This window comes from Hypanus sabinus, chromosome 30 (genome assembly GCF_030144855.1).
Source record: "Hypanus sabinus isolate sHypSab1 chromosome 30, sHypSab1.hap1, whole genome shotgun sequence".
Classification (NCBI taxonomy): domain Eukaryota; kingdom Metazoa; phylum Chordata; class Chondrichthyes; order Myliobatiformes; family Dasyatidae; genus Hypanus; species Hypanus sabinus.
Genome location: NC_082735.1, coordinates 37,457,146 through 37,469,713, shown reverse-complemented (window position 1 = coordinate 37,469,713; position 12,568 = coordinate 37,457,146). Strand labels below are relative to the sequence as shown.

Below are 12,568 nucleotides of genomic sequence, written 5' to 3'. Positions count from 1 at the left end.
TTAGGGAAGCATATCAATGTACTGACAGCAGTTCAGGGAAGACTTACTGGATTAGTACCTACAATCAGCCCTGCGAAGAAAAATTTGCTCAAGCTAGCTTTGTACCCAGTCGGGTTTATGTTGAACTGTACCAAGAAAATGCTGGAGGAAATCAATAAGTTGGGCAACATCGATGGAAGGAAATCAACAGACTCAGTCCAAAACTGTTTACAGGTTTATTTCCCTCTATACCCGGGGTCCATGGACCCTTTACTTAATGGCATTGGTCCCTGGCATAAAAATCGTTCGGAAGCCCTTCTCTATAGGGAAAGTCACACTGCAGCTCAGAAACAGGCCCTTCGGGCCATCTAGTCTGTACCAAGCCATTAATCTGCCTAGTCCCAACAACTTGCACTCAGACCGGAGCCCTCCATACCCCTCCCATCCACGTACCTATCCAAATTTCCCTGAAATGTTGAAATCATCCGCAGCTTCTACTGGCAGCTCATTCCAGACTCTCACCAGCCCCCAAGTGAAGAAGCTCCTTGCTCATGTTCCCCTTAAACTTTCCACCTTTCACCTGTAACCCATGACCTCTCATCTACATGCTGCCTGCAGGCCAAATTCCTACACCATTCTATGTGTGTTGCTCAAGTTTTCCAGCATCTGCAGAATCTCTTTAGTTAATGTTGAGCTTGGTGTCTCCAGATTTTCTAAAATCTGAAATCAAATTCTCCCTGCCCAGCTAATAACTCAGTTCTGATTCTCCAATGGATTATTAGTGTAACAATATAATTCCCAATATTAATTATGAAATTCAAAGTTTTGTTTCTTACTTAGTGAGACAGGGGCATCACAGGGGAAAGGACATGCTACATACTGCTCACTGTAAGCACGCGATTATAGTTTGGATTAAATTCATTTGTTAATGGTGTCACACCCCAGACATGAAAACCTAATAAATGGTTATAAAAGATTAATGCTACTGACATGTAATAGAATCATGTTCTGGCCCCAGCGGTGCAATGGCTGTGGAAAATGCAGGATAATTTAATTTTCTCAGTCCATACCAGACCAAGTAAAGTTAGCTTCATTTGTCAACACTATGAATACAAATGTCAGAATGGAAATTAAGAGTAGCTCTGTTTCCACTTAAACACTTCACAGCCCCCCCGTGGAACCTTGATCACGGAGACCATCAGTCATGGAGAGCATCTCCTGCATTCAGAAACTTTTAAAGTTCAGAAGGAAAAATTACTTTCTTTCTAACCCTATGAGTTTCTGAATGCACAAAATGTACTGAAGGTGTCAACACAACCCATGAATGAACTTAAAGAGACAGAAGTAGATTCCCAATTTACTAATTAGAAGAATGATATGCTGCTTGTATATCTCAGAATCAGGTTTATTATCGCTGACATATGCCGTGGAACATTGACTATCTATTCATCTCCATAGATTCTGCCTGACCCGCTGAGTTCCTCCAGCATTTTATGTTTTCCCCTGGATTTCCAGCATTTGAAGACTTTCTTGTGTTTATGTTGTGAAATTTGTTGTTTTGTCAAAACAGTACAAGGCAATATAGAAAATATACCATAAATTATAAGAAATATATTTATATACTAAAATTAAAAGTAAATTATTAAGTTGTGCAAAAAAGGGAGCAAAAATAGTGAGGAAGTGAGCATGGGCTCATTGTCCATTCAGAAATCTGATGGCAGAGGGGAAGAAGCTGCTCCTAAAACGCAGAGTGTGTGCCTTCATGCTCCTGTACCTCCTTCCTGATGGTAGCAATGAGAAGAGGGCATGTCTTGGGTGATGGAGGTCCTTAATGATGGATGCAGCCTTTCTGAAGCATCGGTCCTTGAAGCTGCCCTCAGCGGTGGGGAGGCCAGTGCCCAGGGTGGAACTGGCAGAGTTTACAACCCTCTGTATTTGCTTTGAAGAACCCTGAAGTTGGGTGAGGAATTTAGAATGATGTTATGTATTCATATACGTTCAGAATATTTGTTCAAATGGTTTTCAGTCTCAGAATTGTGAGGATATTCCATAGCTCTGCTTCACTTCGCAGAACATAACTCCAGTTAGATGTAAACTAAGGTGTATGTGTGTGTGTGTGTGTCTGTGTGTGAGTGTGTGTCTGTCTGTGTGTGTGTGTGTCTGTGTGTGTACATATAAAAATATATACACATACACACTTATTATAATTTGCAGTTTTTATAATTATGTATTACAATGCACTGCAGCCACAAAACAACAAATTTCACGACATATGCCAGTGATATTAAACCTGATTCTGATTCTGTCAGGGATATATTTCTATAGATAGTATTTTATTTTACTTAGATGATAAGTGATTATGCGGTCTGCCTAACTACAGTACAGCTGGCCAGATTGATGCCTCTGGTAATTAATCTGTTTGGCGGAGCGAACAGAGGGTAGGTTCTTCATTATTGAAATGTTTAGCTGTTTTTTTGCATTTGTGGAACCAGAAATGAGAGGAAGCAATTGTGTTCTAACAATGCCACATTCGATATGCTTCCTTGTGGCTTTGAACAAAAGCCTTGTTCATACATGATAAATCTCCGGAGAAAGGTACAATCCGTGAGCCATAATTAGTTAATATCCCTTTTACTGGAATAAGCTCTGTGATCTTGCATCACCAAGTTTGCTTTCATCACTCACAAAGAACACTAAGAATTATAAAAAAGCTTTGTTGTGTTGGTCTTAAAGAGCAGCTTAAAGATACCAGAGGGAGTAATACTCTTTGACTGATTTATTTTGCTACAATTTTTATGCCTTGCAATAAATTGGAGTTAGTATCATTAGACTGAATTATTTGGGGCTGTCAACGAGCTGTTGTGCCATTTGCAGAGGAGATTGGATCTGGAATTTCATCAGGGTCACAGTTAAATTAGCAGCATGGCCTCTCTGCTAGATCCTCTGCATTTGGGTTGATGTAATTTTATCTGGCGGCAGTGAAATAGCAGCGCGGATACTCTGATGAAACAGATGACAACTATATTCGCCTACACAAGCCAGGTACTTCCCCTTTTAGTAATACTTGGGTATAAGTTTTGAATTGATAGTTATTTTGGAATTGGTAAATGATGAGTAGCTTCTAGGGCAGCACAGTAGTCTAGTGTTTAGTATAATGCTTTACAGTGCCAGCGATCCAAGTTCAATTCCCACTGCTGTCTGTAAGGAGTTTGCACGTTCCAAGGATTCACAAGTCACTGTTAGTAAGTTGTAGGTGTGCTTTGTTGATGCCAGAAATGTGGCAACTCTTACGGACTGCCCCAGCGCACCCTCGGTCTGTGTTGGTCATCGATGCAAATGACACATATCACTATATGTTCCATTGTTTCACTGTTCATGTGACAAATAAAGCTAATGGGATTCGAAGATTAGAGGTGCATTTATTATCAAAGAATGTATAAATTATACAACCTTGAGATTTGTCTGCTTACAGGCAGCTTAAAAGCAAGAAACCAGAAAGAGCCCAATTAAAAAAGAATAAAGACCAACCCCAACATGCAGAGAAAGAGGAAAAAAACACAAATCACGCAAAAAAACAGAAGTGAGCAACAGCAACAGCATTGCAAACCAAATTGAATCCTTAGATCCAAATCCCCAGGGCAGCTCGGAGTAGGCCCAAAGCCTCAGTGTTAGTTCATCGTACTAGAGGGGCAAATCACCACGAAGTTCGCAGACAAGAAGCACAGCAGCTGCAGGCAGTCTCACTGCCTCAGAATCACAGGGAGAGGAGTGAACATCATGGGAGGGTCAGCGACATCGGCCCGACTCTCGACACCCTGTCTATCTGGGCCGACCTTTAAATTGTCCAGATAGTGGATCAAACCTCACATTAGGACCTGGGGCAAATCGCTCCCAGCTATTCGCTTCGGGCCTGGATTTCACCGTCGAAGAAACCGTTCTTGACCTCTGCAAATCGGCTCGGCGCTTAGAGTGATCCAGCCTCCCTCCTGGGTTAGTTGGACAGGCATCTAAACTCCTCAGCCTCTGCCTCCCCCTCACCAGCACAGTTCCAACTCCATCTGCATGCTCAGCTCTCAAATTCACTTCACCTTCCCTCGCCTCTTCATTGTTTTCCGTGATAGTTTATGACAACTTACTTCAAAAAAGCAGTATTAGTCATGTTTTTAGTCAAATTTCTTTGCTTTTGAACCACCAGTAAGCGGTCACCTGCCACAGCAGTGCCATCTTAAACTGGAATTTTGTCCGAATCAAAGCTGGTGACAAAACAGCATATTGGAGGCAGATTGAAAATCTGGCTGCGTGGCATCACAGCGATCCTCTCACTCGATGTCAGCAAGACCAAGGTCTGATTTCTCATTTCAGGAGGAGGAAACCAGAGGTCCATGAGAAAGTTCTCATCAGACTTCGAAATTTGTGAAGATTCAAAGAGTCATCTAAAAGTTTGACAAACTTCTAAAGATGTGTAGTGACTGACTGGTTGCACCACAGCCTGGTATGGAAGCACCAATGCCCCTGAATGGAAAATCCTAAATAAAGAGGTGGATACAGCTCAGTCCATCGCGGGTAAAGTCCTCCCCATTACTGATCTCATTTAAATGGCGTGCTGTCACATGAAGGCAACATACATCATCAGGGACCCCCACCATCTAGGCCATGTTCTCATCTCACTTTGCCATCAGGAAGGAGATACAGGAGCCTCAGGACTCACACCACCAGGTTTAGGAACAGTTATTACCCCTCAACCATCAAAGGGGTTAGCTTCACTCAACTTCACTTGCTCCATCATTGAAATGTGTACACAACCTATGCAGTCACATTTAAGGACTCTATATCTCATTTTCTCGATACTTATTTCTTATTAATTTATTAATATTATTTCTTTCTTTTTGCGTTTGTACAGTTTCTTTCTTCATAATTGCACTTGCATGCTGGGCCAAATGACAGGTCCTCCAAAATGGCATTTAAAGTTGATGACCCTTTCCAACTCTGATCCTCCAACGAGAACCAGCTCATGGACCTCTGGTTACCTCCTCCTGAAGTCAGTAATCAGCTCCTTGGTCTTGTTGATGTTATGGGGTTGTTTTCTGTGGTGTTACTCAGCCAGATTTTCAGTCTCCCTCCTATATGCTGATTCATCATCACCTATGATTCGGCCTACAGCAGTGGTGTTGTCAGCAAGTTTGAAGTTGGCATTGGAGCTGTGGTTAGTCACACAGTCATAAATATAAAAATGAATAAAGCAGGGGGCTAAGCACACAACCTTGTGGTGCACCTGGGCTGATGGAGATTGGTGCCAATCTGAACTGACTGGGATCTGCAAGTGAGGAAATCCAGGATCCAGTTGTACAAAGAGGTATTGAGGACAAAGTCTTGAAGCTTACTGATTAGTTTTGAGAGGAGGATAGTATTGAGTGCCGAGCTGTAATCGACGAAGAGCAGCCTGATGCATGTATCTCTGCTGTCCAGATGTTCCAGGGTTGAGTGTAGAGCCAATGAGATGACATCTGCTGTGGATTTGTTGTGCCGGTAGACAGATTGGAGCATTTCCAAGTTGGTCTCAGGCAGAAGTTGATACGTTTCATCACCAACCTCTCAAAACTCTTTATCATTGTAGATGTCAGTGCTAGCAAATGATAGTCATTGAGGCAGGTTACCACGTTCTTCTTAGGCACCGGTATAAGTGAAGTCTGCTTGAAGCAGGCAGATAGCTCAGACTGCCGGAGTGAGAGGTTAAAAATCTCAGTGAACAGTCCGGCACAGGTCTTTAACACGTGGCCAAGTACCCTGGATGATTTTCATGGGATCACCCTCACACATTGGCCTCAGAGACTGAAATCAGGTGATCATCGGGCACTGTGAGAGTTCATGATGGTCCCTCCTTGTTTGATGTTCAAAGTGGCGTTGAGTTCATCTGGAAGCGAAACCCTGTTGTCGCCTTTGTTGCTTGATTTTACATTAGTCAAGTCAAGCCACTTTTATTGTCATTTCCACCATAACTGCTGGTACAGTGCAGAGTAAATATGAGACAACGTTTTTCAGGACCATGGTGTTACATGACACAGTACAAAAACTAGACTGAACTACGTAAAAAACAACACAGAAAAAAACTACACTAGACTACAAACCTACCCAGGACTGCATAAAGTGCACAAAACAGTGCAGGCATTACAATGAATAATAAACAGGACAATAGGGCAGTGAGGTTCAGGCTTACTCAGGTTCAGGTTCAGTAGAGTCCAGGCTCTGGGTATTGAGGAGTCTGATAGCTTGGGGGAAGAAACTGTTGCACTGTCTGGTTGTGAGAGCCCGAAGGCTTCGAGCCTTTTTCCAGAGGGCAGGAGGGAGAAGAGTTTGTATGAGGGGTGCGTGGGGTCCCTCATGATGCTGTTTGCTTTGTGGATGCAGCGTGTAGTGTAAATGTCCGTGATGGTGGGAAGAGAGACCCCAATGATCTTCTCAGCTGACCTCACTATCCACTGCAGGGTCTTGCGATCTGAGATGGTGCAATTCCCAAACGAGGCAGTGATGCAGCTGCTCAGGATGCTCTCAATACAACCCCCTGTAGAATGTGATGAGGATGTGGGGTGGGAGATGGACTCTCCTCAGTCTTCGCAGTAAGTAGAGACACTGCTGGGCTTTCTTTGCTATGGAGCTGGTGTTGAGGGACCAGGTGAGATTCTCCACTAGGTGAACATCAAGAAATTTGGTGCTCTTAATGATCTCTGCCAAGGAGCCGTCGATATTCAGCGGGGAGTGGTCGCTCCGTGCCCTCCTGAAGTCACCAACCATCTCTTTTGTTTTGTTCACATTCAGAGACAGGTTGTTGGCTCTGCATCAGTCCATTAGCCGCTGCACCTCCTCTCTGTAAGCTGACTTGTCGTCCTTGCTGATGAGACCCACCATGGTCGTGTCATCGGCGAACCTGATGATGTGGATTGAGCTGTGTGTTGCAGCACTGTCGTGGGTCAGCAGTCAAAAGCATTATAAGAGGTGATAGCTTTCAAGCCCTGCCATAATTGTCGAGCATCCTTCAATGGTTGAAGTTTAGTCCGGAAATGCCACTTTGTCCGTGAGGTGGTTTTCTGGACCTCTGGACCATACCTGGGCCTCTTGTAACCTTCTTGATCACCAGACTTGAACGCCTCTGCTCCTGTCCTCAGCAGCTTGTGATCTCATGGTTCATCCAGGGTTTCTGCTTGAGCAAGACTCTGAATGATTTCAGATTGTCTTCAACTGTTTTAATAAAGTCCTTTACAACCCTGGTGTATTCATTCAGATCCACAGATGAGAACTTGAATATGGTCTAATCCACCAACTCAAAACAATCCTGTAATTGCTCTTCTGTCTTCAGCAACCACCTCGTTGTTGTCCTAATCTCTTTAGACTTTGTCTGTCTGCCAGTATGAGAAGGACAGCCAAGTGATCAGATTTAGCAAAATGCGATCTGGGCATGGAACGCTAGGCATTCCTTAGTCAAACAGTGGTTTACTATGTTGGGACCTCTGGTGCTACAGGTTATATGCTGATGGTAATTGGACAAGGATTTCTTCAAAAAGCATGGTTGAAGTCCCCGACTATGATTTGAAATGTGTCAGATTGGACTGTTTCTTAATTTGGAGATGGCATCATGCAATATCGCAAGTATTTGATTAATGTCAGCCGGTGGTATATAAACTGCAACCAGAATTATGGAGGCAGACTCCCTACTTAAACAGAACCGATGGCATTTGACCTTTAGATGTTCAACACGAGTTTGACAATTCCACACCTGGTTCTGCCTCCTGAGCATCAAGACCCGTTCCCTCACCCTCATCACCTTCACCAGTTGGTAGCACTACCCCAGCCTCCCCTCTTACTCCCACCCAAATGGTCAGCGGGAGAGCCTGAATGGAACTGTTTGACTTTGGCGCCATGGTAACGAAGCGGTTAGCACGACGTTATTACAGCTTGTGCTGCCGGAGTTCGGAGTTCCATTCTGACGTCACCTGTGAGGAATTTGTACAGCATCCCCATGGAATACGCGGCGTTTCTCCGGGTCCTCTGGTTTCCTCCCACTGTCTAAGGACGAACCGGTTAGTAGGTCATTGTAAATTGTCCCATGATTAGTTCAGGGTTAAATGGGGGATTAGTGGGCAGTGCAGCTTGAAGGGTCGGAAGCCTTTCTATGCTGTATCTCTAACTCACCGTGGGGTCCGTCCGATCAGTGAGTTACTGAGGATATATTACAAAACTCAAACCACAACATCATGTATTCATTTAATAACTATGTGGTAAAGCATTTCAAGGCACTTTGCAATAAAACTTGACACCCGATATTATTATGGCTGAAAAAGGCTCAACCAAAGAGATGGGTTTTGAGGTCCGTCTTTAAAAATGAGAGAAGGGTTCAGGAAGGGACATAAACTAGAGGGTAAGCAGGTGGTGAAAATACTGTATGTCATTAAAAAGAAACTGTTGAATTTATGAAGTGTCTGTCTTGTCCTTGAGAATCCCTTCACAGCCATTTTTGAAATATGAAATGTATTCCACCTGAACTGTTCTCTTTCCACAGCTGCTCTGCCAACTTTTTCTGGTTTGTTTAACAGCTTTAAGGGTTAAAGGAGTATCAAGGAATGAAAGAGAAGCAGGAATGTTTTAATAGGTGATTCCAGATTTCATGGGCTTGGCAGCAGAAATGTAGTCCCCCCCCCCCCCCCAAAGTGGGGAAAATATAAAATATCAGAAATTGAATGGTGCAGAGTTGTCAGAGAACCAGGGCATTGGCACAAGTTTTTTTTGTTAAAGTAAGTGTGACCCATGCAACTGAGAGTTAAGAGCCTAATTTGCTATGCTTTGGTCTTTAACCCCTAGGTATGACTATCAGGAACTGCTGCACAATTCCACTTTCTGCCTTGTTCCTAGAGGGAGAAGACTGGGTTCTTTCCGATTTCTAGAATCTCTTCAGGTAACACAATGGTGGTGGGGGGAGGGAGCAGGTGGTGTGCGTGTATGTGTTTTTTTTTGTTTTCTCTCTCTCTCCCTCTCCCCCTCTCCCTCTCTGCTTTAGTTCAAGACAGGCCTTGACCCTGCCTTGTGCAGCAGGATCCTGGACTTCCTGTCACATCACCAGCAGGTTGTAAGAGTGGGCTCCCTCACCTCCAACCTTCTGACTCTCAAAACAGGAGCCCCTCAGGGCTGTGTACTGAGTCCCCTCCTTTACTCCCTGTATACCCATGACTATATTGCCACTCACAGCTCCAATCTGCTAATTAAACTTGCCCATGACACCTCATTGATTGGCCTAATCTCAAACAATAATGAGATGGCCTCCAGGGAAGAAGTCATCTCTCTGACACAGTGGTGTCAAGAAAACAACCTCTCCCTCAATGTCACAAAAACAAAGGAGCTGGTTGTGGATTACAGGGGGAATGGAGACAGGCTAACCCCTATTGACTTCAGTGAATGTGGGGTTGAGAGGGTAAACAGCTTCAAGTTCCTCGGCATCCACATCACTGAGGACCTCGTGGTCTGTACACACCAGCTATGTGGTGAAAAAGGCATAACAGCACCTCTTTCACCTCAGACAGTTGAGGAAGTTTGGTATGGGCCCCCAAATCCTAAGAACTTTTTACAAGGGCACAATTGAGAGCATCCTGACTGGCTGCATCACTGCTTGGTTTGGGAACTGTACCTCCCTCAATCGCAGGACTCTGCAGAGAGTGGTGTGGACAGCCCAGTGTATCTGTAGTTGTGAACTTCCCATGATTCAGGCCATTTACAAAGACAGGTGTGTGAAAAGGGCCCATAGGATCATTGGGGACCCAAACCATCCCAACCACAATCTATTCCAGCTGCTACCATCTGGGAAGCGGTATCACAGCATAAAAGCCAGGACCAACAGGCTCTGGGACAGCTTCTTCCACCAGGCCATCAGACTGATTAACTCATGCTGACTTGAGTGCACTCTATATTACATTAACTGTTCTATTTAGTATAAATTATCATAAATTACTATGATTGCACATTGCAGATTTAGATGGAGACGTAACGTAAAGATTTTTACTCCTCATGTATATGAAGGACGTAAGAAATAAATTCAATTCAATTATTCTCTAACCCACCGATTCCATTTCATCCTGAAGGATTATTCGACTGCTTCATACTTTAGTTGCCTTTACTTACTATTCTGCAGTCAGTTCCTCCTATTTCCCACCCAATGCCCCCTGCCCTAATCCTCCTCTCCCTTCCCGTGGTCCCTACAAAGGATTGTGAGGACCACTGAGAGGACCATCGGGGTCTGTCTTCCCCCATTAGAGATATTTATCAGGAGCGCTACATGCACTGCCTGTGGCAACAAATTCCACAGATTCACCACTGCCTGGCCCTTAGTGTTATCAATGATCCCTCCCATTGTTCAATAATCTCTATGACCTCCCCCCACTGTGAGGGGAGGTATGGTAGCATTAGGGCAAGAACTGTTAGTATGGGAAACAGCTTCTTCCCCCCAGGTCATAATACTATTGAAATCCCTGCTACCTCCCTGGTCTCATCACGAATGAAGCGCTAGTCATTATACTGTTTACTTTTTAATTTGTATTGTATATGCACCTTATTGCTTGTTAAATTATTTGTGGTAATATTACATTATGTGTTATGTGTGTGAGTTTTATGTACTGTGTTGTGCACGTGGGTCTGGAGGAACATTTTTCATTTGGTGGGATACATGCGTATGGTAGAATGGCAATAAACTAAACTTGAACTTGATGATCTATTTTCTTGGATCCATTAGGAATTTCCACAAAGTGATCTGCACATTGTCTTGTAATGTCTTCTCAGCCTGCCTGAGTGTGAGTCTGTGAGCATCAGAGCACTTTGTGCTCATCAGACCAACAGCGTATGTTGCTGGACTGCCACCTTAGCTTACTTTTCCCATACATCACAACTCTTCCAGCTTTTGTGATTGGAAGTAGGGACAGGTAGAGCAGACCATTCAGCCCTTTGAGCAGAATTATTGCGCATCTATTCCTGTGAATTTCTTAACATAAGAAAATCATCTGTTCCCAGTTGTGCATGCTGCTTTTGCCCCCTCAGCATCCACGTCCTCTTGAAGGGGACCTTACGGATTTCTATAGTCTTTGGAAATCTTAAAGGAACACTTTCTTTTAATTAGACCATAACATATAGGAACAGAATTAGGCCATTTGGCCCATCGAGTCTGCTCAGCCATTCCGTCGAGGCTGATTCAATTTCCCTCTCAGCCCCAATCTCTGGCCTTCTCCATTTATTCCCTGACTAATCAATAATCTATGAAACTATGCCTTAAATATACTTAATGATTCAGACCATAACTGCCTGTGGCAACAAATTCCACAGATTCACCACTCTGGTAATGAAATTCTTCCTCTTCTCTGTTCTAAATGGACGTCCCTCTATTCTAAGGCTGATCAGACTGGTTCAGACTATTCTGGTCCTAGACTCCCCCACCATAGAAACGTCCGCTCGGCATGCACTCCATCAAGGCCTTTCAACATTGATAGGTTTCATTGAGATCTCTCCTCAATCACAGCTACCTGGACTATTCCTCTTCCCACCCTGTCTCTTGCAAAAATACTATCCCCTTCTCACAATTCCTCCATCTCCGCCACATCTGCTCTCAGGATGAGGCTTTTCATTCCGGGACGAAGGAGATGTCTTCCTTTTTTAAACAAAGGGGCTTCCCTTCTTCCGCCATCAACCCTGCTCTCAAACGCATCTCTCCCATTTCCCGCACATCTGCCCTCACCCCATCCGCCCACCACCCCACTCGGGATAGGGTTCCCCTTGTCCTCACCTACCACCCCACCAGCCTCCAGGTCCAACGTATAATTCTCCGTAACTTCTGCCACCTCCAACGGGATCCGACTACCAAGCACGTCTTTCCCTCCCCCACCTTTCTGCTTCCCGCAGGGATTGCTCCCTACGCGACTCCCTTGTCCACTCATCCCCCCCATCCCTTCCCACCGATCTCCCTCCTGGCACTTATCCTTGCAAGCGGAACAAGTGCTACACCTGCCCTTTCACTTCCTCCCTCGCCACCATTCAGGGCCCAGACAGTCCTTCCAGGTGAGGCGACACTTCACCTGTGAGTCAGCTGGTATGGTATACTGCGTCCGGTGCTCCCGGTGTGGCCTTTTATATATTGGTGAGACCCGACGCAGACTGGGAGACCATTTCGCTGAACACCTACGCTCTGTCCACCAGACAAAGCAGGATCTCCCAGTGGCCACACATTTCAACTCCACGTCCCATTCCCATTCCGATTTGTCTATCCATGGCCTCCTCTACTGTCAAGATGAAGCCACACTCAGGTTGGAGGAACAACACCTTATATACCGGCTGGGTAGCCTCCAACTTGATGGCATGAGCACTGACTTCTCTAACTTCCGTTAATGCCCCTCCCCTTCTTACCCCAGCCCTGATACATTTAGTTTTTTTTTCTCTCTCGGCCCATCACTCTGCCTGTTCTCCATCTCCCTCTGGTGCTCCCCTCCCCCTTTCCTTCTCCCTCGGCCTCCCATCCCATGATCCTTTCCCTTCTCCAGCTCTGTATCCCTTTTGCCAATCACCTTTC

The 12,568-nt window shown here is 44.7% G+C and overlaps 1 protein-coding gene across 1 annotated transcript in view; it reads left to right on the top strand.

Moving 5' to 3' along the window:
* LOC132383580 (exostosin-1-like) overlaps positions 1-12,568 on the top strand; it is a 321,695-nt gene that overhangs the window by 237,541 nt on the left and 71,586 nt on the right. Inside the window, exon 2 of the mRNA XM_059954726.1 lies at positions 8,830-8,923. Coding sequence (XP_059810709.1) covers positions 8,830-8,923 — 94 coding nt within the window. The remainder of the gene's footprint in view (positions 1-8,829; positions 8,924-12,568) is intronic.